Source organism: Corvus brachyrhynchos, unplaced genomic scaffold (assembly GCF_000691975.1).
Source record: "Corvus brachyrhynchos isolate BGI_N302 unplaced genomic scaffold, ASM69197v1 scaffold115, whole genome shotgun sequence".
Lineage (NCBI taxonomy): Eukaryota > Metazoa > Chordata > Aves > Passeriformes > Corvidae > Corvus > Corvus brachyrhynchos.
This window is the reverse complement of record NW_008239553.1, coordinates 8,971,638-8,993,090: the sequence shown is the minus strand read 5'-3', so window position 1 is coordinate 8,993,090 and position 21,453 is coordinate 8,971,638. Positions and strand designations below refer to the sequence as shown.

Here is a 21,453-nt window from a genome sequence, read left to right as displayed (position 1 = left end):
ACAGAGTATCTCCTCTTTTCATCTACAGTTTCTAAATGTGATTTTCTCAATTTGGCTCTTACTGTACATATTCACTGAGCATCACTGAACATCAGAGCAGAAAAGTACCTTTACTTTTTGCTGCTATTCCTACCACTCCCAAATGCTCCCACAGAGACTTCCATTTCGCTCTGGCACCACTCAGGGCCACAACAGAATTTTGGGTAAAGCTGGAAGGAGCTCACCCCAGGCGCTTGAGCAGAGATAACTGCACATCCCAGGCTGGCCCCACATCTCTCTGCTCTGCCCCAGCTCCTACCAAGCACCAGATGGAGCCTCTCCCACCACAGCCACATGTGCTTCCCCTGCCCAGGTCCCTGTGCCCAAGCCTACCATCCCTCGAGGCCTGGGAAGGAGGTTCCCTCCACCCCTCCCTCTCCACCACAGGCAGCCTGCCAGAGGAAGGCAGGGGTGCAGAGCCAACCCTAGGGCTGAATGGCCCAAGGGCCAGCTCCTGCTGCTGCTGCTTTCCAGCCCGCCAGCAGGTCCTTCAGGAGGCCCTTATCTCCCCTGCTCTCTGGGTCTTTCTTTCCAGTGCCAGAAAAGCTCCAGCACCCTGCACATCTCTCTTGGCAGGACATGGCATCAGGCACAAGTGAGGAAGACCTGCAGCTCTGCTGCAAGGGACAGTGACAAGAGCCATCTGCCACAGACAGGTTGCTCTTCTGCCTGCCATCAGTGGACACATGATACATACCAAGGATAGAACACAGTGCATAGTTTGGTTGACTGCATTTACCTGGCTCCTTGAATTCCTTAAAGGTGTCATTCACCAGGGGGAAATGGATTACTATGGGTGCTCTGGGGTCCTCTGCATCCGAAAATATGTAACATTCCTTTGGGTTCTTCTCCTCTTCCGGACTTAGCTCCACTTTGGGGAATGGGATATTTTGTACCTTGCAATATTTGTATGTCATCTCTAATTGCTGTGGACACAGAATGTCACGGAGTTAAAGCTCTAAGACAAGAATCAGGTTTACTCAGGTATCCTGGAAATACTATGGCATCTTAACTCCTTCCCTAGAAACACTATGAAATGAATGTGTAGTCCAAAGTAGCCACAGTACAATGTTACTTTTGACCACCACTCAACGTAAGTCAGACAATGCCTCTTATCACCCTAGAATGCTTTTTACAAGCCCAAGTGAATGACCCAAAGTCACACTCAGAATTTGTCATGACAGACCAGGAGAGATCACGGACAGGTCTCCAGCAAACAATTGTTACTGCAATTCCCTGAGGATTCTAGGAAGTATATGCTGTAATCCCCTACAGAGAAAAGGGCGTAAGAGTTTCTACAGTTCCATTCTTGAAGGAAGTTTCTTTCCTCCTTCAAGGTACGGTGATACGTGACTAAGATTTAGACAGCCACTTACTTAAAAGTTTTAATAAAACAAGAAGAGTTTTACTTTGCAAGGAGCAGAGTAAGTCAATCTTCTCACCTTGAACACATTCCCCAAACCATAATCAAGGGATATAATGACATCTACATTCCTCTCTGGCTTGAAAAGTGCTGCACCACTGGTGTTGATGAAATAGCCAACATCTATCAGACAAAGATATTTCTGCAGCGGTGTCAGAATGTTAGGGAAACCGTCCAGCACAGTGTCTGAAAAACATTTTGAATATAGTTAGTGGTGCATTGTTAGGAAAGGAGGAGTGAGTAATTCTGTCTGTGCTACATGCTAAGGGCAACTCCTTGGTTACCCTCAAAACCAGGGTCACCTCCCTCCACAACATGAGCCCACAAACACGGCCCCAGGAGCATGCCCTTCAAACTGCACATCTGGGCACACCTGGCCTGTTTCCACACTCTCCCAGGCACACTCACAAAGGCAGGCTGTGGGGCAGCCAGACAGAGGACAGGTGAGACACAGACTCCACTGACCTCACAGCTGCTCTGGGGAGTCATTTTTCACAGAATACAGACTTCAACAGATTTTTTTTTCCCCCTAAGAACTGGGAAAAATGCAAACAACAAAAACAATTTCACAGTGTAGCAACACACCTAACAAATGCAATACATCATTGCACTTTTGCATTGCTCTTTTTTTTGCTTTTGCCTTCTCAGGGTTAGACTCCTCTCTCAGGTTGAAAAATCTGACTTCAACTCACCTTTAGTGATCTCATATGAACTATCTTAGCCATGCTGTAAAAAAATACCACATCATGCATACAACATTGCCTACCAACAGCTTAAAATACTGCTTGAATTAATTAAACCTCACATAAATGCCAAAAGGGGATTATACCAACCAGTAAGTTGAAATCTAAAGCCAGTTTCGGATAGCTAGACTCTTACTTCTCTGCTAGCAACCTCACCAGCTTGCCCTGTAGACAGCAAGTCCTCTGTTGTTTCTTTAGTACGCTTTCAGTCCCATGGAACAGGGAACATTTTGCCATGGTTTTAGATATCAAAGTAGTGGTTTAAGAGTGTTCCTCAAGTTCACAAAATGAGGTAGCAAAGCCCAGAGCAGAATACTTGAGCCTTAAATCATTGTATTTAGGCATTTTAAGAAACTGTTGATTACAGAAATACTGCTGGTAAGTTCCAGCATTTCAATTCATTCAATCGCTCTGCTTCCTTGGCCTCATTCTGTAGTGTTGATTTAAACCATGCAGAATAATTCTAGCTTGTTCCATAGCCTGGAATGTTTCACACCAGCTTGAAGTAATAATTTCCAATTTTTCCATTCCCTCACTGTCAAGTCTTCACAAAATGTGCTTATTATTCTCAGCAAGGCTGCTGAGAATTCACAGATTCAACTGTAACAAGAGACATTTTCTTGCAGCCCCTCACAGAAGAAGCAGCATACTTTTTAGTTTTATTTGGCCCGGTGAACATTTTTATTACATGAAATTCCATTACCCCTGTTTTCTTATCACAGAGGTGGAACTTTGCAGCATTTATTCATGGCTGTATATGTGAACTGGAAGTAGATGTTTTCTTGTGAGAATCCCTTCTTCCATCCCCCATCCAAATAGAGACTTTAAAGAAATCCTGTCTCAGAAATACCCTTGAAAGCATGAACTCTACTGTAAATGCATGACACTAATTCCAGACTATTAGTTCAATTTCTCATCAGGAAAATTAGGCATTGAAAGTCTTGTTTTAATGTCAGATAACCTGAGCTGCAGCTCTATTCTCAAGACTTCATCTACCACAAGACTGTCATTTCTGTTCACAGACCTGGCATCTCCTCTTGCTCCTAGAGATGGATCCATACCTGGGTTTAGCTTGGTCTTTTGCAGGCAGCCAAAAGAAGATAGAAAACCTGATAATTTTTCCCACTCCAGACTTCCAGTTTCCCTTTTCCCACTCTGGATTTCATGCTTTCCACAGACTTTACTTTATTTGTAGAGTATCTACCCTGAGATAGTCACTAGTGTTCTTATTCTCACTTCCTCAAAATCCTCCTTGAAATCTCCTTCTACCCATTTGTCTTTACAAAACTGATAGTCAGCAAATGTAATGACAGTTATGTTTTTTAACATTTACTGACTGACAATTTCATCCTTCATCCACCTTCTGAAGCTACTTGCTTGCTCCTTCTCTCACCTACCCTTCTTATGCTGCTTGGTTTTTCTCCTTCTTTCATTTGTTTTCTTAGAGCAGACCATTTTAGGACACAGACTTTTTGCTTACTGAACATTTTAAAAGCAGACAGCACACTGTAGGCTCTGCCTTAATCCACAAAAAACCACCACCATCTCTCACTATTGTCAGCAAACTGTGTAGCAAGGGTGGAAAGGGACAAAGCACATTGTAACCTGCATAAAATGGGAGAGAAAACACAACTTGCCAAAGAGAGGGGCTCAGAGAAGGCAGAGAACACATGCTTTCTTGCTGAAGTCAGATTAACCTCCATAATGTGGGGTCCTCCCACATTGCTACCTGTTCATGGAATAAATGAAGATGCTGGGATGATAGGAAGGTTTCTGATGCAGAAAACGCTCAGCTTCATCATCTTCCTATCATTTCACAGATTGTTTCATAGGTTTTGAGGTAGAACTATTTTGGCTGTTTACTTTGCCTACAGAGCACAGGCCACAGAAAATCGCTGTTCAATTTATAGATCAAGTCTATGTGTCTGTTGTTTAATATATACAGTGTAAACCTATGTGACTAACTTTCTGTAGTTGGATTTTGGTATTTCTGTTTCTGAGGGGTTAAAGAGAGGTCTCTGGATGGATAATTCATCAGGCAGAAATACCAGACATATGGGCAACCACATGCTTGCAACTAGTCCTTTCCTTCATCTGATCCACATAATAACCTACTATTTTATGCTTCTGGTGTTACCTCTGCTTCTTGACCTCAAAAGATTCTGCCCTTCCTGAATCTTTTGACTACTGTACCTATGCAGGGTGACAAAATTCCTGTAGAAAAGCATTTCTTGAACCAAATTACAGGTATCTTCTGCAAGTGAAAGAGCAGATCATGGACTAGTTCATTTTAACCTGTTACCCTAAAGAAACAGACACCATGAACATAGGTCCAACTCAGCGGATTTCCAAACCCTGAAAGAAATATGAGTTTTCCAAAGACTAAAAAAAAAAATCTGAGATGTTACCTGCAAAGTGCAGCTAACTCTTTGTTGCAGTTACCTTTCCATTCAATAAATTTTTTCTGATGGATATAATCCTTATGAAACTCTAAGCCTCTCAGGAAGTTATGCGACTGTCCCAGTAGTGGACGCTTGGTCATAATGTCCTGAAACATTTCATACAACTTTCCTGACAAACAAGATGGAGGCTCAATGACAGTAACATCTTCCTCAGGAGAATGTTTTTCTGAAATAGAGAAGAAACCATGAAATACAGAAAAAAACATCAGCAATCTGCTCCGCCAGACACCTTTGCTGGCTAGCTGCCCTTGTTGTCTTCCTGTGGGTCCCTCCCATCCCTGTTTCTTGCAGGCTGCTGGAAAACATGTGCACATGACCCATGTCATTTTAAAAAAGAGATCCTTGGTTTTCTTTAAAGCAGGCACAGTTTTTGTGTTTTACTCTTTCAAATAACGTCCTGGCATTGTACTTTTGCCCACAAGTAAAAGCCACCCTTCTCATTTGCAGTCATGGGCAGAGTCATTTAACAGACCACAAGGAAATTTTAAATGAAAAACATTTGTACTAACATGAAGCATGCCTCTAGGGAAAAGAGAGAAGAGAGAAGAGGACATAGCAATAATTCTGATACAGATTAACATCATGCTGGAAGATCCACAGTGAGGCAACACTTTAGAAGCTCTTACCTATATCTACCATATCTTGGGACCATCGTTCCCAGAATTCATTTGAATTTGAGGACCAGTACAAGCCATCCAGCAAATTCCTAGTAAAGATGTTTGTCCACAGACCTGCAAGTCAAACCACATGGGAGAAGTACTGCACTACCACATGTTAACCACTGACTATTGCAAATATCCATGCTACACATAATTAGTCCACCCAACCTGACCCCAACGTGACACAACTTAAACAGCAGGTCTCAGAGAGTTCAAACATAGTGGTGTCAGCACTTCAGTGCTCTTTCTCAGGAGGTAACTACACACAGAACATTCACTGCATAGTACAGAGTAACAAAATAAGAGGTATCAGTCACCCAAATGATGTTGTAGAAAGTTTCCTGTGTACCTGTGAGAGAAAGTAGGCTTGGAAAGCATGGTGAAGCCATGTAAGTATAAAGGCCTTCTTTAAACTGATTTATTATTTAAATCGACCTAAGACTCATGTTTTCCTTCCAGGCATGTTTTGTTTCTGTGGAGTTCAGCTGGTTGAGGTTCAAAATACAATTGGCTCCATATGTAAGTCTGCTTTTGGAAAAGAAAGAACGATCCTTTCTCATTAAGCTCTATGCCAGGTACTCACATGAGGAACAAACTGAATCTCTAGCAGACTCCACAGTGAGAGAAATATGGGGTTTTTCTCCTCTACCCTTGTTTTTGGTTTCAAAACTAAAACACTTAAAAGAATTTTAAATCTGCCTGGGACAGATGGGTTCCTCTGACTAGCTGCTTTTTCCGTTTGCTTCACCTTTGGTGGCAAAATGGCCAGTCAAAGCAGTTGTTGGAGGTAAAAAGGGCTTCCTTCATCCTTATGGGCAGAGAAGATTAGTGACACCATCCTCAGCCTACAAAGCTCAGGTGGCTCCTGCCTTTGTGGGTTGTCCTAGATGACATATTTTATCCTCAGCTCCTTCCAGTTCTACCTCAGTAATGCGTTGTCTAGAAATATAGTTTATGAAGAGCTAGAGACTGGTCAGGGAAGGAACACTTGCTGTTTCCTCAACTTGCCTCTTCCACCATCTTTTTTGGTTTAGAAAATGGAACAGGAACCATGCTGCAATTTTCCCAAATCTACCCAGGTGAAAATGGACAACAGAAGGAAAGAAGATATACAAAGAGCAGAAGTGTATGAAAGGGGTAAAAAGCCCAATGAATTAAGACCTAAAGCAGACCTTCTGGCAAGGAGTGTTGTGCCTGTACCTAGCAAATATCATGCTTTCTACGATGCTGTGATTAACTACATTGCACTGCTATGTCACCTTCCAGATAGCAGATCCGAGATTCTGGCAGCTTCTTCACTCGCCTTCCCATGAAGAACTCGCTGTCAAAATATTCTGAAGGAATGGAGGCTCCGTATTTTGGTATGGCCACTTCATAAGGAGAGAAATCTGCCCACTCTACAAAAGAATTGACATACGGCATGTTTGCTGCAATAAAAATAAAACCCCAAAACCTTCCCATGTGGATAAAACTACCCACAAGCTCCAAGGATCTTGCTTGTCTCAGCAGCTCTGTACTATCTGTACCTTTGTACTGCAAGCTGCTACTTCCATACAAACTGAGAGACTATGTGCAACCTAAAGGAACTAGCTTTTTCCACTCAGAAAAAGTCTAACATTAGGTTCAAATGCTTAGATATCTATTTCTATATAAAGACTCTGGGATCACACTTGCCTCTCTAAATCAAGAGCATCAACTGTACTACATGCAATAGTGATATGAATTGCAAGGAGTGGTTGGCATGAGAGCTCTACTAACCCAAAACTGCCAGTCTACAAGATACCACAAAGCAGCCTGAAGGCATATCAACATCACACTGGAAATCATCACAGTGCGGCATGGATGTGTGGTTTCCTGGCTCAAGCTGTCCTGCACAGGCATTACAGTAGAACAGTAGCTATAAACCTAACCAAACGTAAAGATTAATTGCTTTTCTTTCCAGTATCTGCTGCTTTTAATACCCTCTGTTGAATGTGGCCTGTGTCCATTCAAAGGATGTCATATCACACCCATCACAGCAATCATACTCCACTCCATTTTCATACCTTCATCAGTGTAGTATTTAGGAAGAGACAATTACATTTCACAGCACCCCTAGAAACTAAGGAAGTGTCAAAGCTATTTTATAGGCATGGTAGAAGAAGATCAGATGGTTTGCCCACACTCACTCACAATGTCTGTGGCAAAAATAGGACTTCACCCCAGATTTTTAATTAATGTCCTGTTTATGGCTGAGGATGTTATCCAGCAGATCTGTTCTTTCTAACAAACAGCCAACAGCTTGCAAAAAAGACAAACACTTTATTAAAAGATGAATACTGAGTCAGGGCAACAACTAAGTCAGGGCAAGCAACAGATGCATTCCCCTTTCTTTCTCCACACATACACACCTCCCTCCAAGTTCTCTTCAAGCCATATCCAGAATGAGAAGAAACTCCAGAACACTTACCTCTAAATTTGAAAGTACCAAACTTCTCCTCTTTCACATTGAGGACTGCATAGAAAGGCAAGGGGTTTTGTCCATGCTGCAACGCCTTGCGCTGGTCTGTGAGTTTGTATTTTCTTGGCTAATCAGTGAGATAAAAAAATCACAGTAAACCTCTGTAAGAGCACTGGCACAATCTACCCAAGTAAAGACCAATAACAGATATTTTACAGCACAGAGGAATCTCGAAGTCACATTTTTGCAAGAGACCTTTTCCTTCGTGTTCCTGCATTTTCCTTCCCAGTTGCCTTGTGGATACCTAGTAACTTCTTCATTAGAATATCTAAGAGCCTTAACTGCCTGCATCCCACAGATCTTTACTAAAGCTGAGATTAATATTCACACAAGGACAGATTACTCTAACTTTTAAATGTTGAACTAGAAACAGACTTTAAAAATCTGAGTTTTCAGGGAGGATGGGAGGTGGGAATTCCTCCGTTCTTTCTGGAAGTTTGCCTACTGAAGTTACTAGCTGTTGGGCACCCTAGGACAGAGGCACCTTCAAATTATTATCTACTCTGGAAAATCCTGGCTACAAGATCCCCTGTCATAGTTTACAAACCACACCAGGATGGCTCAGTCTCTTTGGATTTTTTACACACACTACATCATGTCCTCAAAGAATAAAGCTCTAAAGAAAATAAATGGCTGTTTTCCAAATGTGTGGCAGGACCATGTACCTACCTGTTCATGTAAGAACATCTCCTGAACAAGTGACCACAGAGTTGTAAAAGATGACACATGTCCTGCTTTTGCCCTTTCAGCAAGTTCCTTGTGGTAATACTTCAGATGGTCTAGAGACATAAGGTTGAGTTTGCATTTTGTCACTTGTTCTTTTACTGCCTTAAGTGGCCCCTCCAGAGACTTCTGTGACCAGTCAGCATGCTCATACAGATCTGCTAGGGTCCTAAGGAGCAGAAATGTTAGAAAATCATCCTTTTATTTAGATGATTTTGGAAAATTCATACATTTACACAATCACTTTAATCAATGAAAGAGAATCAGTGAGCCTGAAGGGAAGTTATAATTGAGAGCCAACAGTAAGAGGTAATTGAGAGCCAACAGTAAGAGCTTAACGAAGGAATCATGTTAGCTTGTTAACAGTGTAAGCCTTTGAAAGAGATGCATCTCTCACTGTGTGGAAAAGTAGCCACAGTCATTCCAAATCCAATCTCATTTTGTATACGCACCATGTTGAGCCAGAAGCCCCGGTGAGATAGGTGACACAGTCCAACAGATTTAGCTTCTGAAGAGCTAAGAGATGGCCAAACATAGCTGACATTGCTCTGAGACCTCCACCTGTTGCCATAACAGCTATTACTGGGACCTGTTCAAAACACAAGTATTATCCTCAGAGAGTTACTCCCTTGCTACTTGGAAAAATCTGATTACAGCTCTCAGAATTTCTTCAGCAGATTCATTAGAGGACAATGAAATTAAATCACCAGTTAGTCAATCTTTACCATCTTATTTAAATTAACCTCCAGAGTGTCTTAACCCCAAGGCTTGGATGAGTTTGAATATGCAGTCCTTTTAACCTTCCTTCCTATTTTTGATCTTTATAATTGGAACTGCAATGCTTAAAAATAGATAATGATATGATTTTGTTATAAATAACAACAAATTGCAATAAATGCAATTAAAATGGGTCAAGGAAGTTCTTTGAACTCTGCTGATTCTTTGGACAGCATTCATTCAAGAAACATAATTCCAGCAAGAAAACAAGTTTTTCCTTAAAAATTCACCCTGGATCTTGGCAACAAAACATACTTCAGCTTGTTATAAAATGTTCTAATGTTCTTTCTTCACCACAGATAATTTTTACTTTTTGTAAGAAGTGTTCTGAAAATGAAGAAAAAAAAGTAAGCCTAAAGAAGTGACATTATACTGATTTAATAAATATCTATACGAGGTGAATTTCCCATACTCCTGTTTTCCTACTGGTTTGCCTGACTAGGCTGTATCTAACACAATGCCTCATATCTTGCTGACTGATAGCACCATACTGTTGGAAACTGTCTTTGAAGAGTGGTACATTATGTCCTTGGTAATTTGGCCCATTGAAAAGAATGGAGGCATGAATTGCTGAGCTGTAATTTTACATGGGTATGGGATATGTCACACTGAGAGCCTCTGTTCTGCTGCCATTCAAATCAATGGGTTTGTTATCGACATGCAAAAACTACAGAAATTTCGAAGGAAGTTGTGCCAATCCTAATTCAATAGACCCACATCCCATGCTTGGATTCCAATGCACAGACCTCATGTCCATGTAGATCTCTTTCCAAATGAAGAACCCTTTTCAGGGCACCGGCAACAACTCTCTTCCTCTTATGCAAGAACTCTTGCTCTTCTTGGCACAGATCATACCCTAAGCGCACATCTAGTTTTTCTGTGCTGAAACATAAATAAATCCAGAGGCACAGGATTGGTGTTTAAAATGTATATGGATCTATTTTCAGCAACTGCAATCTAATTAATTCATAAAAAAATCTTGATTCCTTGTTCAGATTTCTACAGAAATGCATCTTTCATTTGCAAAGAAATGAACTGCTTTGCTTCTACATGGTCTCTTTATTGTTTCAGTGTAAGACTTACCATCAGCAAAGGATAATAAATATGAAAACCAAAGAAGGGCTTCTGTGACTTTCAGTAGCTTTGTAAGCTGAATCCTTTCTATTTCTGTGCCATATGATTTCTGAGCAAAGGGTGACTTACACCTAACAAAGTCTTTCCTGGGGATTTGCACAGAAGATTTATACAGAAACTGTATAATGAAAAAGATACTTGAATAATTTTTGTTTGCTTCTTGTCTGACGCATTATTTTACAACTCAAAATTTTCTCTTCCCTAGTTTATACTTCTTTCTATTGCTATAACCAGAGCCACAAGTCTGTTTTCTTAAGAGTATGTGGGTCTTTTGGGTAATGTATGGACGCTGATGTTTTGTTATTTTGAATTCTCTTTTCCCTCTGCCTTCTTCCTGTGCCCTTTTTGAAGAAGCCTCCAGTTTTAGTCTTTGGTTCTTTGATGCAAAGGACACTCAGTGACTAAGTTCCTCACCGTCTGAAACTCTCCTAATTTTTTTTGCATCTTTGTGGGACTCCTCTGCCCCAAGGACATTTAGCTTTGCTCTGTTGTGGTGACTCTTTAATGGTGACTTAACTATTGTTATATTTTGCCCCTAGTCTTGTGCATTCCTTATATCTAAATAAAGGACACTCTGTTCTAGATTTCACAGTTCAAAGAACAATAAAAACTACAGAAAAAAAAACCAAACCAGTCTTCTTACCAATCATTTAGTTGGAGGTACAACTGTAGTGGCACATTCTGTAAACAAAAAGATGAGAGCAGGAATATGAATGAGTAAGAAAAAGAAAAGTTTTGAATCCAGATTTTCAGTGCCTCCTGGAATGTCCCACCACTACCACTACCCTGCATACGTTGTTTTTTTTTTTCCAAACTGTAGCAGGAAAGACTAAACACCAAACATATTCTACAAAGAAGTAAAAGAGGCAGGAGGGGTCGAAGTGGCTGAACGAATGTGAACGAATGTGAACAAATCCTGTGAACCAGGATTTCTCCCCCACTATGAATATTCATCCACAAAACAGCCTAACCCAGCAGCAGTATCACATTGCCACCCTCTGCCCCCAAAGCATTGCTTGCATTTACTGCCACCCAGTAAAACCTACACTGAAACATTCCTGAGGATGAAGATAAAGACAGTGATAGAAGAGGAAATACAAGTCACCACACCCTTCCAAAAAGCTGGTGATAAAAGAGTCCAAAAAGAGGAGGTGGGGAGTCACTGGTGGCAAAGCAAACATTCAATCTCCCTTCTCTTTATGGGAAGGGCTGCTAAGAAATCCTTCTCCTCCTTTTGCCTCTCATTTTCAAGGTATGGAAAAGGATGTCTGGCTATATTTAACAGAGATCACATAATATTCTTAGTTGAAAGGGATTCTCAAGGAATATCAAGTCCATTTGTCCACACAGCAGCATTACTACTGCCTTTAAAGCAACTTAGAGTTGTATCTCTCCACCAGTTACCGTCACAACTGTACACTTGTAAGAACATGACAGCATTGTTTCCTGAGGGCATAATTCAACACACCTAACTTTAGCCATCTAAAGTTTAGGTACACAGACTGAGCTAGCACCCAGGCTTGATAAAGAGCAGAGAGGCATCCCAAAACCTTGCTAGGGTATAGAATATTCTCCTTTAATTGTAAAAGTACAGCAGAGGTTGATCTGAAATCCATCTCAAACTTGCCAGGTTGAATCCCCAGTCATTGATTTTATTGACAGAAAATCCATATTTCTCTGAGAAAATTAATCTTTTTCACAGAAGACCTATATTTGCCCAAAATTCTCACTCAGATTTACTACCTGGTTTGTTTGGGTCTTTTTTTGATAGTGAGGGTTATTCTACTCTTCTCTCCAGAAGATCATATAAATTATGAAACACTTACATGTCTTATGGGAAGGGTTACTTTCACTTTATGTCCAACGGGGAGAAATTTCAGGGGTACTGTTAAGGTGTCACTTAAATTGTTGCTGTCATCTTCCTTATCAGAAACTTTCTACACAAAACAAAAAATATGGTTTGTATCCACAGAACAGATACAATGCAGTTCTTTGCTGGTTTGGTCACACAGGAAATAAGCAAGCAGTATGAGCAGTACCACTGTATAGTGCCTGTTACCTGCAGCCTGACTTTTAGAACTGGCTCCCAAGCCTTCACACAATGGAAGTAGAAAGTATCGATGTCCTCTGTCGTCTTCTGTGTTCTCTCATGAGATGCAGGCACCGTAAGTACGAGATTTTTACCCTCTAGTAAAAACAGATTTGTTTAGAGAATAATAGTGCTGTTCAGGCAAAATACCTAACAAAGTTGGCAAGCTTTCTGCTGGAGTAATTTTCTGTGGTAGCTCCTCTGTAATATACCCCACTGGCCAGTCTCCTACAGCACAGGACCTGGTATTCCTGCCTTTACCCCATGGCTTGGAGTGCTCCCAGAGGCAGCACTCTCTCTTACTTCCACCAGCAAAGTCTACTGTGTACAGACTTGATTGCTTCAAGGAAAAGACACAGAGATCAGCTCAGGGCAGTTCAGGGCATTTCAATACATTACATTTTATTGTTTAGATCATATATCATTATCTATATATAATTTAGAACATTCTTAGCTGTCTCTGTACTCTAAAATGCCTCCATCTGGGTCTGCATGACTATAATAGGGTTGGTTTGGTCATGTCCTCAGTTCACAGAGAAAATGCCATACCTTTCAAGTATTTCCTGCTTTCATTAATGTCCACATGCACTTCCAAGCAACAAACCTCACGGGACTGTAAAAGGGGAATGGAAAAGGGTGAAGAAAGCAAACAACACATCTGCTGCAAATAATGAAACATCATGCAGACAACCACTAACTATAATATAGAGACAACTGAACTGGTCTCAGTGCTGGGAGCAATCCAAGAGAAAATTCAGAGCTCATTATTCCAGGACAGTAGCCCAAGTTGCACTGCTTCAGAGTGTCAATACAGTGGTTCATTGTCAGAGATTTTTAACCCATTCAAATTATCCCAAAATCAGGAAATTCTGTACAACACATAGGTGCCCAAACACATATATCTAGTAATTACTTAGGAAGGGTGGGGGAAAACACCTGACAATGAGTTTCTGTGTATTGTGGCAGTGATTAGTCTACAAAGCATCTTCTTACTGGCCCTGATGCAGGGAAATCATGGATTTATTCCACCCTACCCACCACCTGAGTCACTCCAGTTCACCTTTAATAACTCATGCCAGGACACTTTTCCAAGTCATTTCAGGAACAATGCATGCCAATCATTGCAACTCTTACACCTCACACAGAAAATGAGGGGGAAAGAATAAAATATGTGTTACTTTGCCTCAGGGGTATCAAGGGCTAGCATCTGGGAACCATGCACAGGCTTGGAGTCGGCATGAAGTACTTGGTACTCCTTAGCTGCTGGGCCAGCCTGAGGAGACAGGTAGAGTACCACATGCTGACTAATACCAAAACAGGGCTCTATGTTTCAACAACTAAAATAACTCTTTATTAAAAAACTCATTTCCCAAAAAGCTGTTACATAGGTACCCTTCCAGTCATAAGCACACTGAATACCTAGTATTGTCTCCTACAGACCTTTTGTAACCTTTGTTTTTCCTGCCAAGTGCCATACTGTGTTACATGAAACACAGTTCTCACTTTGAACACCAACAAATACAGGGTTCTGCAACATTAACAAACCACAGCTAGGCAACATATTGACATCTGTAATAGCTGAGGACTTCAAGAAACACAGCTTCTGCATGGAGAGGGCAACAGCTGAGCTGGAATGAAAGGGAACTGTCCCATATCTCTGACTTTAAAATGCACACCATGCTCTTATCTACCATGGTAGTTGTGTTCTCTCTATAAAATGCAAGAAAGAGGAGAGGATCAAAATGAAGCAGAAGTCACTTCAAGATAAATTCTCATGTGAACCTTACCACTAGGACATCATTGGTAATGAGACGCTCTGGAGGGCTGGCACTGAAAAGACAAAAACAAATAACAAACAAAAAAAGCTGTGTTAATATCTGGTTTTTGTTGTGTTTTGTTTAATTTTTTTAAATAGCAGTTTTATGACCTTTCCCACTTAAAATTGAATATAGTTATGTTATCACAATTTGTTTTCTAATAAGGCAAAACACATGATCCCCTGCTAAGCATGTGAACCAAAATATAGCAGCCAAACAAAAAGAAAGATGGGAAAGCCCATAAAAGTACTAATGCTTAAAACTATGTGCCAAGTTACAGCAGAACAAAGGCATATTGAAAATATATACATGAAATCATGTCCTGCTATTAAGAAATGACCATATGACTTGGAGAAAGCAAAGACTAATATTAATATGCAAACATTTATTAAGAAAGACATTTCTGACTAGTCCATATTATAATTTATGGCTGATCACAAATAAATGGAAAATAAGAACTAACTCCCACTGTGCTATATATGTATGACTGCAAAACACAGAGGTAAGCAACAAAAAGTCTTTGTCCCAGATATTTTACCTTGTAAGACCTTGGTCTGTCACTGAATGGATGTGGTTATTTAATAATATGAGTAATCTGTAGAGTCTACTAACAGCATCTTTCACTAAGGCAAATATTCCAACACCCCTATGTTACACACATTCATAAACGCTTTCATATATCTGAAAGGACCATTGAAGTTACGTAGTACATAACCTTTGTATGCCCAAGGTATTTTACCAAACACCATTTCCAGCCTTAACACTTCTGTTTCAGCTGTAAAATGTATTTAAATAACTAGGTTTGATTTCCAAGGATGGACATTCCCCACATGCCCCATAACTTGAATGGTGAAAGATGTTCCTCTTATTTCTAGTCTGAATCCAGTTCCAAACCCTGCTCCTCATTCTGACCTTTTTATACATCTGGCTCTGATTACCGAGATGATTACCATCATCATACATGATACCATCTCTTAAGGTACCTCTCACAGGTAAATTAAATACATTTCCTTGAGTTTCACTGTGGGAGAAATTAACCAAGAACACAAGAGATTTTCTTCTGCAGTTTCTTCATGTTTAAGAATAAGAAGTCTTATTTACAGTTCCTTCTCCTGATCATGCAGTTAGCCAGTTTTCACTGGACTACTTTTTTTATTTTTTCACTGATGTTAAGCTTAAATATTCCAGAATGTGTAGTTTAGGGGGTTTTCTTCAACCAAACGTGATAGGATTTAAAAGACATATGAAGTTTAACTTACGGGACTTTTTCTCCTCCAGACAATGCTGATTACCACTTTGAGGGGGATGGTCTTATTTTCATTATTTGTTGATTGTATGTTTTTTCAGTTTAACTAAGCTATTGCCTGATGGATGACTTTTCTAATTCTGTCCACATAACTCCATGTATATATTGTTATAATAATACAAGACAAGTTTTATGGTCTCTGAGAGATTCCACAATGTTCTAGGCATTGTTCAATTAATATCAACAATTTGAAGAGCACTCATGTTAAGTTTCATGTGCATCTTGTGTAAAAGTTATCACATTGTGACAATTTTATTACATTTCCAGGATCTAGATATCCATGTTCAACAGAAGCTTAAGATTTGCATGAAATATACTGAAAGGTGGAATTAGCTAGGGAAGGTAAAAAAAAAAAGTTTTAAACTGTAATTTAGGTTCACTGCCTGGACAGAGAGCTGGAAGAAGTTTCTCATCCTCTGAGATATTATTACTCTCTGGTAGATCTATACCTTTTAAATTTGGAATTTTACTCACATTCTTTCCATCCAGAATTCCACTTCCAAACTTTCCCATTTCTTTGAGCACCTTTCTGTCTAAAAAGAAAAGGGTAAAATAAATATATATTATTGGAGGCTGAAAGAATTTGGCAGCACAGACACACTTAGAAAGCACTTTGAGGGCTGACATCTCTTCTGCTAATGATACCAAAAAAAGTTTTGTGTTGTGTCCTTCCAAAGCTGAAATTGCAACAGAAACCACAAACTTCTGAAAGGCACATAAGATTAATAATCTCCCATTGTGTGATATGCAGAATTATACATATTTCCAAAGATACAATCAGAGAGGGAGAGCTTGATTGAAAAGCAAGTATAATGGCTTTCTGCAAGATAGCATGCATGGGGGAAAGGCATTGAAGCCCAGCAACAAATGTGTCTAAGACCAGAGACATTTCCACATACAAATAATCTAAATCACATTTGAACTGAATCCAGAAGAGATGAATTAGGCAAGTGACTGAAGTGGTTATTGAATCATTGTATTTCCCAGTGACTCACCCACTGGCTGAGAAGTGCACAGCACCAGCTGGCAGGGTCACAAGGAAAATCCATGTCAAGAGCTTTCAGCATGTGGGAAGTAGCTGTTTCTATGGACTGTCTCCTTCCTGCAATGAGTGTGTACCAACACCTCAGCCACAGCCCAGACAAGCCCAGGAGTTGTCACAGACCTATCCTGGCTTTGTTTACTGGACAACTCTCTTTCATGGGCTCCTTAATAAAATACCAAAGATGTTAGCAGGACAGACGTTCCTTTACTATGGGCTAGAGAAATCTGAATCACCTAGAAGGAAACCCAGCAGGAACACCAACAGCGAAAAAAGCATGAAAGAATCATTCCATTCAAGTGATAAGTGAATTGTCCTCAGGTTTTTAATAAATAAGTTGTCATTTAAGAGGAAATGTCCCCTAAGCATGGCAAAAGCAGAAAGGTAAGGAAGTATTTATTTGGAACATAAAAGATAAAAACTATTATTTACAGATGCTTCCTGTTAAAATATTTTGTGCTCACAGAGCATGAGAGAAAAGCTGCTTCATTTTCTGAATTTGTAAAAAGAGATTCATGAAGTCACAAAAATACAGCAAAATTGTATCTGTTTTGATGAGGTATTGATAATGATATATAAGGCTACCTGTTCATGAAGATCCAAACCCTACTTAACATGGAAGACAATGTGTACAATGAGGTCTTGTCAATCTCTCCCTGTGTTTTCAGCCCTTACCTCTGATTTCAAGGCAAATGTCTCATGGATTTTCTCCCCAGGTCTGATTCTAGCAACATTAAAAAGAACTGTGAACTGCATGTCATCTTTGGTGAGTGGATCTTCATCACACACTGCCAATTCTAAAACATTCTGGTAGTAGAAAAAATAAATAAGAACACTTATTGAGCTTCTGTTAGGTCAGAAACAAATAAAAATTGTTATAGATTATTGCAGCTGTTTCACTAGCAGAAGAGTAAGAACAGAGAAGCATGTCCTTTCCTTCAGGAGTCTGCTAATGCAGAACACTATTAAATCCAGTCTTGGGAAACTTGTGAAATAGAAAACAACTACCTATAAAAGAGGGTTCCCACTCTCCCAAGAGAGTGCACCACACAGATAACCCACCCAAAGAACACACTTAGTTTCTTCATTCCCAAAGTTCTCCAAATTCCATCATTTAGGGAAGGATTAAATTCATTGCCTATACCACAGCAACTTCTCTACTCTTCCCTTAGAACCAGTAGAGGGAAAGCTCTTTTGAAGCTAGCCATGCCAAAATAGCACAGAAGTATGCTACAACAGTGCTTATTTCACTCAGGTGACAACAAAGGGAGTCTGGACTAGCTTAGATACAGGCATTTATATCACCAATGTCTGTAAATAGCTGAGAAAAACACTACTTATGTCTACTGTTCTGTGCTAACCAGCCTGTTAAGCAAGCATTTTCTTAAGTTATTTAGCACAGCTGATCAACATGGTGTCAACTGAGGATTCACCGCTATTCAAAATGGTGACATTACTATTTTTTTGCTACCTCAACTTCTCTCTGGATCCTAAAGTAGAAAGTCTCATTCCAGACAGGGTTGTCAGAATTCTTGATGGTTTTGGTCTGAAGCTTTCCAGGTGAAGCAGATGGCAGCCACAAGCGCACATAGCAGTCTGATGCAGTCACTGCAGCAGAGAAAAATTAAAAACCTGATGCCAATGTTATAGAGGAACAGTAGGGCTAGGCCACAATCCTGGAGATTAATAAATATTTCTACTTTTATTTTTAATTAGTAAAGAGATCACCATTTGGAAACAACCAAGGAAAACCATCTAATTCTTGAGTAACTACAAACTGCAAGTGTACACATGCACACACAAAGTACACTAAGCACCATGTTTCCCGTGTGAAGAGAAAGAGGAAAGTGGACTATGCCCACTGAAAGTGGACTGTGCCCAATGGGAATTCCTTACAATTCCAGTCAATGATGTTAAAAAGTTAAATTGAATCTACAGCTGGCTCCAAAAAGGGCTGTTAGGATGATTACAGGAGAATGCATATTACAGCAAAGATCAGAGTCTGGCTTGCTCAATCTAGCCCACAAACATGCAGAGGGGACATAATGGCTGTCTAGAGGTGTTAGGCACTAGGGCATATGATCTGTTGCAGCTCAAGGCCAGCGTGGGCCCAAGAACAGGAAGGCAAGTTGGAAATCTTCATTTCACTTCCAGCCTATATCTATTCCTTATGGTTAGTGCAGTCAGTGCCTCGAGCAGCCATCCTTTGGGGAGAGCCGGGGTGGGGAAGCACATTTACTTTGTGAAGCTTGACAACGGTGTGAAAGGAAATCTCCAAGGTGATGTCTTTCAGAGCTGGAGTCAGGACTTGACGGAAGATTTCTACTGCAGCCCGAGATGCCTAAATACTTCAGACTGGTATCAAGCAGTGAATAACATTGCCCCGCAAGGTTTTGGCACGAAAGTGGAACTGTCCCTTCAATAGAGTAGATAGAAGAGATCATTGAAATTCAGAAATACAGGCCTTTGCGCACTAACACCTTTCTAGTGTCCACCTCTGGATGGTGCTATGTGGCATTTGCCACTGGAGCACAGGAAGCCTTTGGCAGGCAGTTACTCAACCAACAGGGGATTCACTCCCTCTGGTCTCTCTCACATGCAGGCTTGGCCCTGCATGGCAAGGCACAGATGGTGTCAGCTGTAATTCAAGTAAATCATTGCAAAGTGATGGATTTTTTTGCTGAATGAGTCATTTTTTCACTAGAGGAATACACAGACCAGAAGTTTCAAAACTGACAAAAAGGCAGCTCAAGGTCTCTGTCCTAACTGAGGAACTCATGGGAGACCTCTGCAAAAATGGCAGCTGAATGGCTGGTCCACAGCACACCTGGAGAAGGAGACATAGGAGGCTGTGAAGGGGAGATAATGAGTTAAAGACACTTGAACACAAAAGTACACAGAAAAGTGTTTTGCCTGCATGTTAAGCATGGGCTTAGGGCTGGACCTGCAGAGGTCCTCCTTAACCAAAACTATCAATATAATTTATTGTGACTGGTCATCCAAGAACAGCAAATACCCTGAAAGATAAGGTATTTTAGAAGGCTTAAAATTCTCTAATTTATCTTTTATTATTATGTATATTTGGTACATTTCAATAAAAGGTCCTTAAATTCAGAGCCTGCGTGGCAAAATTCCTGCCCAAGCATATTCAGAGATTATGGTGTCCTAACAAAGTCTACCTTCCCTTCTTGGCCCAGAAAATTAATCTGGGTGTCTTGGTTTATACCAGTACCCTGAAACACCACTCCAATCTAATGATGCATCAGACATTTGATCTAATTATAGCCCTGGTATTAGTATTTCTATTGCTGTGCTTTATGTACATTGCTTGCATACCTTCAGAACTTAAGAATATTGCTCACTGTGTAAATTCTGGAGGTGACTAAAAACACAATCAAACCACAACTCACACAGGTCTCTTGACTTGATGTTCTTAGCTTGTATGATTCTTACAGAAAGCATGTGGATGGGGCAAAACTTCATCTGCAGAGAAAACAAATGCAATAATTTTATCAGCTCAGAACACAAAAACAAGATGTATTTTGAACAGTACAGGGGACAGTCTCCCCTTGTCTGAAGTGAGGTGACGGCCCTCAAGTGGAAGTACACCACGCTAAGATGAAAACACAACGTCACACTGCGCTGTTTGCTAAGGAGCCTGAAAATGAACACAGAGAGAGAAAACACGGGCTCAGACAATGGTATGGAAAGCTTTCATAGCCACCCCAGAGGCACTTGTTTTCAGGCTACCTGACGCATGTATGGCCACAGTGATGGTTGTACTGCCAACACCCCAAGGGTCCTGTGCCATCAGTAGGTCAGAATGGGGCATTTGGAAGGGGATACTAGGAACTGCAGCTGCCTGCCCAGGCCATGGCACAGCTGACACTAGGCCAGGACACGGTACTTACCAAAATGCTCTATAAACTTCTGACTTTGTATCTGAACTATGACTAAATTTCCATGACACCTGCAAGGAGGGCAAGCTCACCAAAGGGCCTTGCTGACTTTAAAGGAACAAATCACAGATGCTTCAGACAAAATAAAAACTGCCCTGCTTTGCAGGCATGGTATCACAGAATTCCATATCATTATGTATCCTGAAAATACCTAATGGGAATGGAAGCACTTCCCTTCCAGACGTGAGATTTATTTCTATCACAGGCAAGCTATCATTTTTAACACTATTGCAAGTTACTTTGTTCCTAACTCTTAACAGTTAAGCTTTCCAGCCTAAGCTGTTCAGAAAATACTTGCCATTTTCAAAAGATGTTCTGATAAGCATGAATGAACACATATGTAAATGTAACAATATTAATAATAAAAGCAGGGAAAATACTCAATTATTTTTTCAAATTGATATATTTAAATTTCCTTTTAATTTTCTGTTGGGTTGTTGTTTTTTTTTTTTGCATGCCATATTAGCATGGCTTGTCAGCAATACTAAGTAATAATAACATGCAGTTATTACAGTCCCACTACCACTAAGAAATTAAAACTTAAAGGTTAAATTACCAACTGAAATATTGTCTCTATTTGCCTAAATGGGAAATTTCATTACACTGTCACTAAATAATTTGAAAATTTTCTTTTGAATGTTAGCACCATGATTAATTTTCCTGACAAGTAAATTATTAACTTTGTAGATACAAACTGTTGGGGCAGGAAGAACCTCTCTACAGAAGGAGTCACTCACTCCAGTTAATCTGAAATTCTTTTAAAATGAGGTGGAGACTATT

General features: G+C 40.2%; 1 protein-coding gene across 1 annotated transcript in view; it reads right to left on the bottom strand.

Annotated features, from left to right (window-relative positions):
- Positions 1-21,453, bottom strand: part of LOC103620767 (cytosolic phospholipase A2 beta) — a 31,462-nt gene that overhangs the window by 5,075 nt on the left and 4,934 nt on the right. Inside the window, 19 exon segments of the mRNA XM_008639467.2 lie at positions 779-965; positions 1,482-1,648; positions 4,648-4,833; positions 5,294-5,398; positions 6,586-6,723; positions 7,776-7,893; positions 8,496-8,718; positions 9,002-9,138; positions 10,073-10,208; positions 11,104-11,141; positions 12,287-12,397; positions 12,520-12,647; positions 13,099-13,162; positions 14,337-14,379; positions 16,147-16,205; positions 17,390-17,521; positions 18,186-18,322; positions 18,954-19,130; positions 20,125-20,197. Of these exon segments, the coding sequence (XP_008637689.2) occupies positions 779-965; positions 1,482-1,648; positions 4,648-4,833; positions 5,294-5,398; positions 6,586-6,723; positions 7,776-7,893; positions 8,496-8,718; positions 9,002-9,138; positions 10,073-10,208; positions 11,104-11,141; positions 12,287-12,397; positions 12,520-12,647; positions 13,099-13,162; positions 14,337-14,379; positions 16,147-16,205; positions 17,390-17,521; positions 18,186-18,322; positions 18,954-19,130; positions 20,125-20,197 (2,359 nt within the window).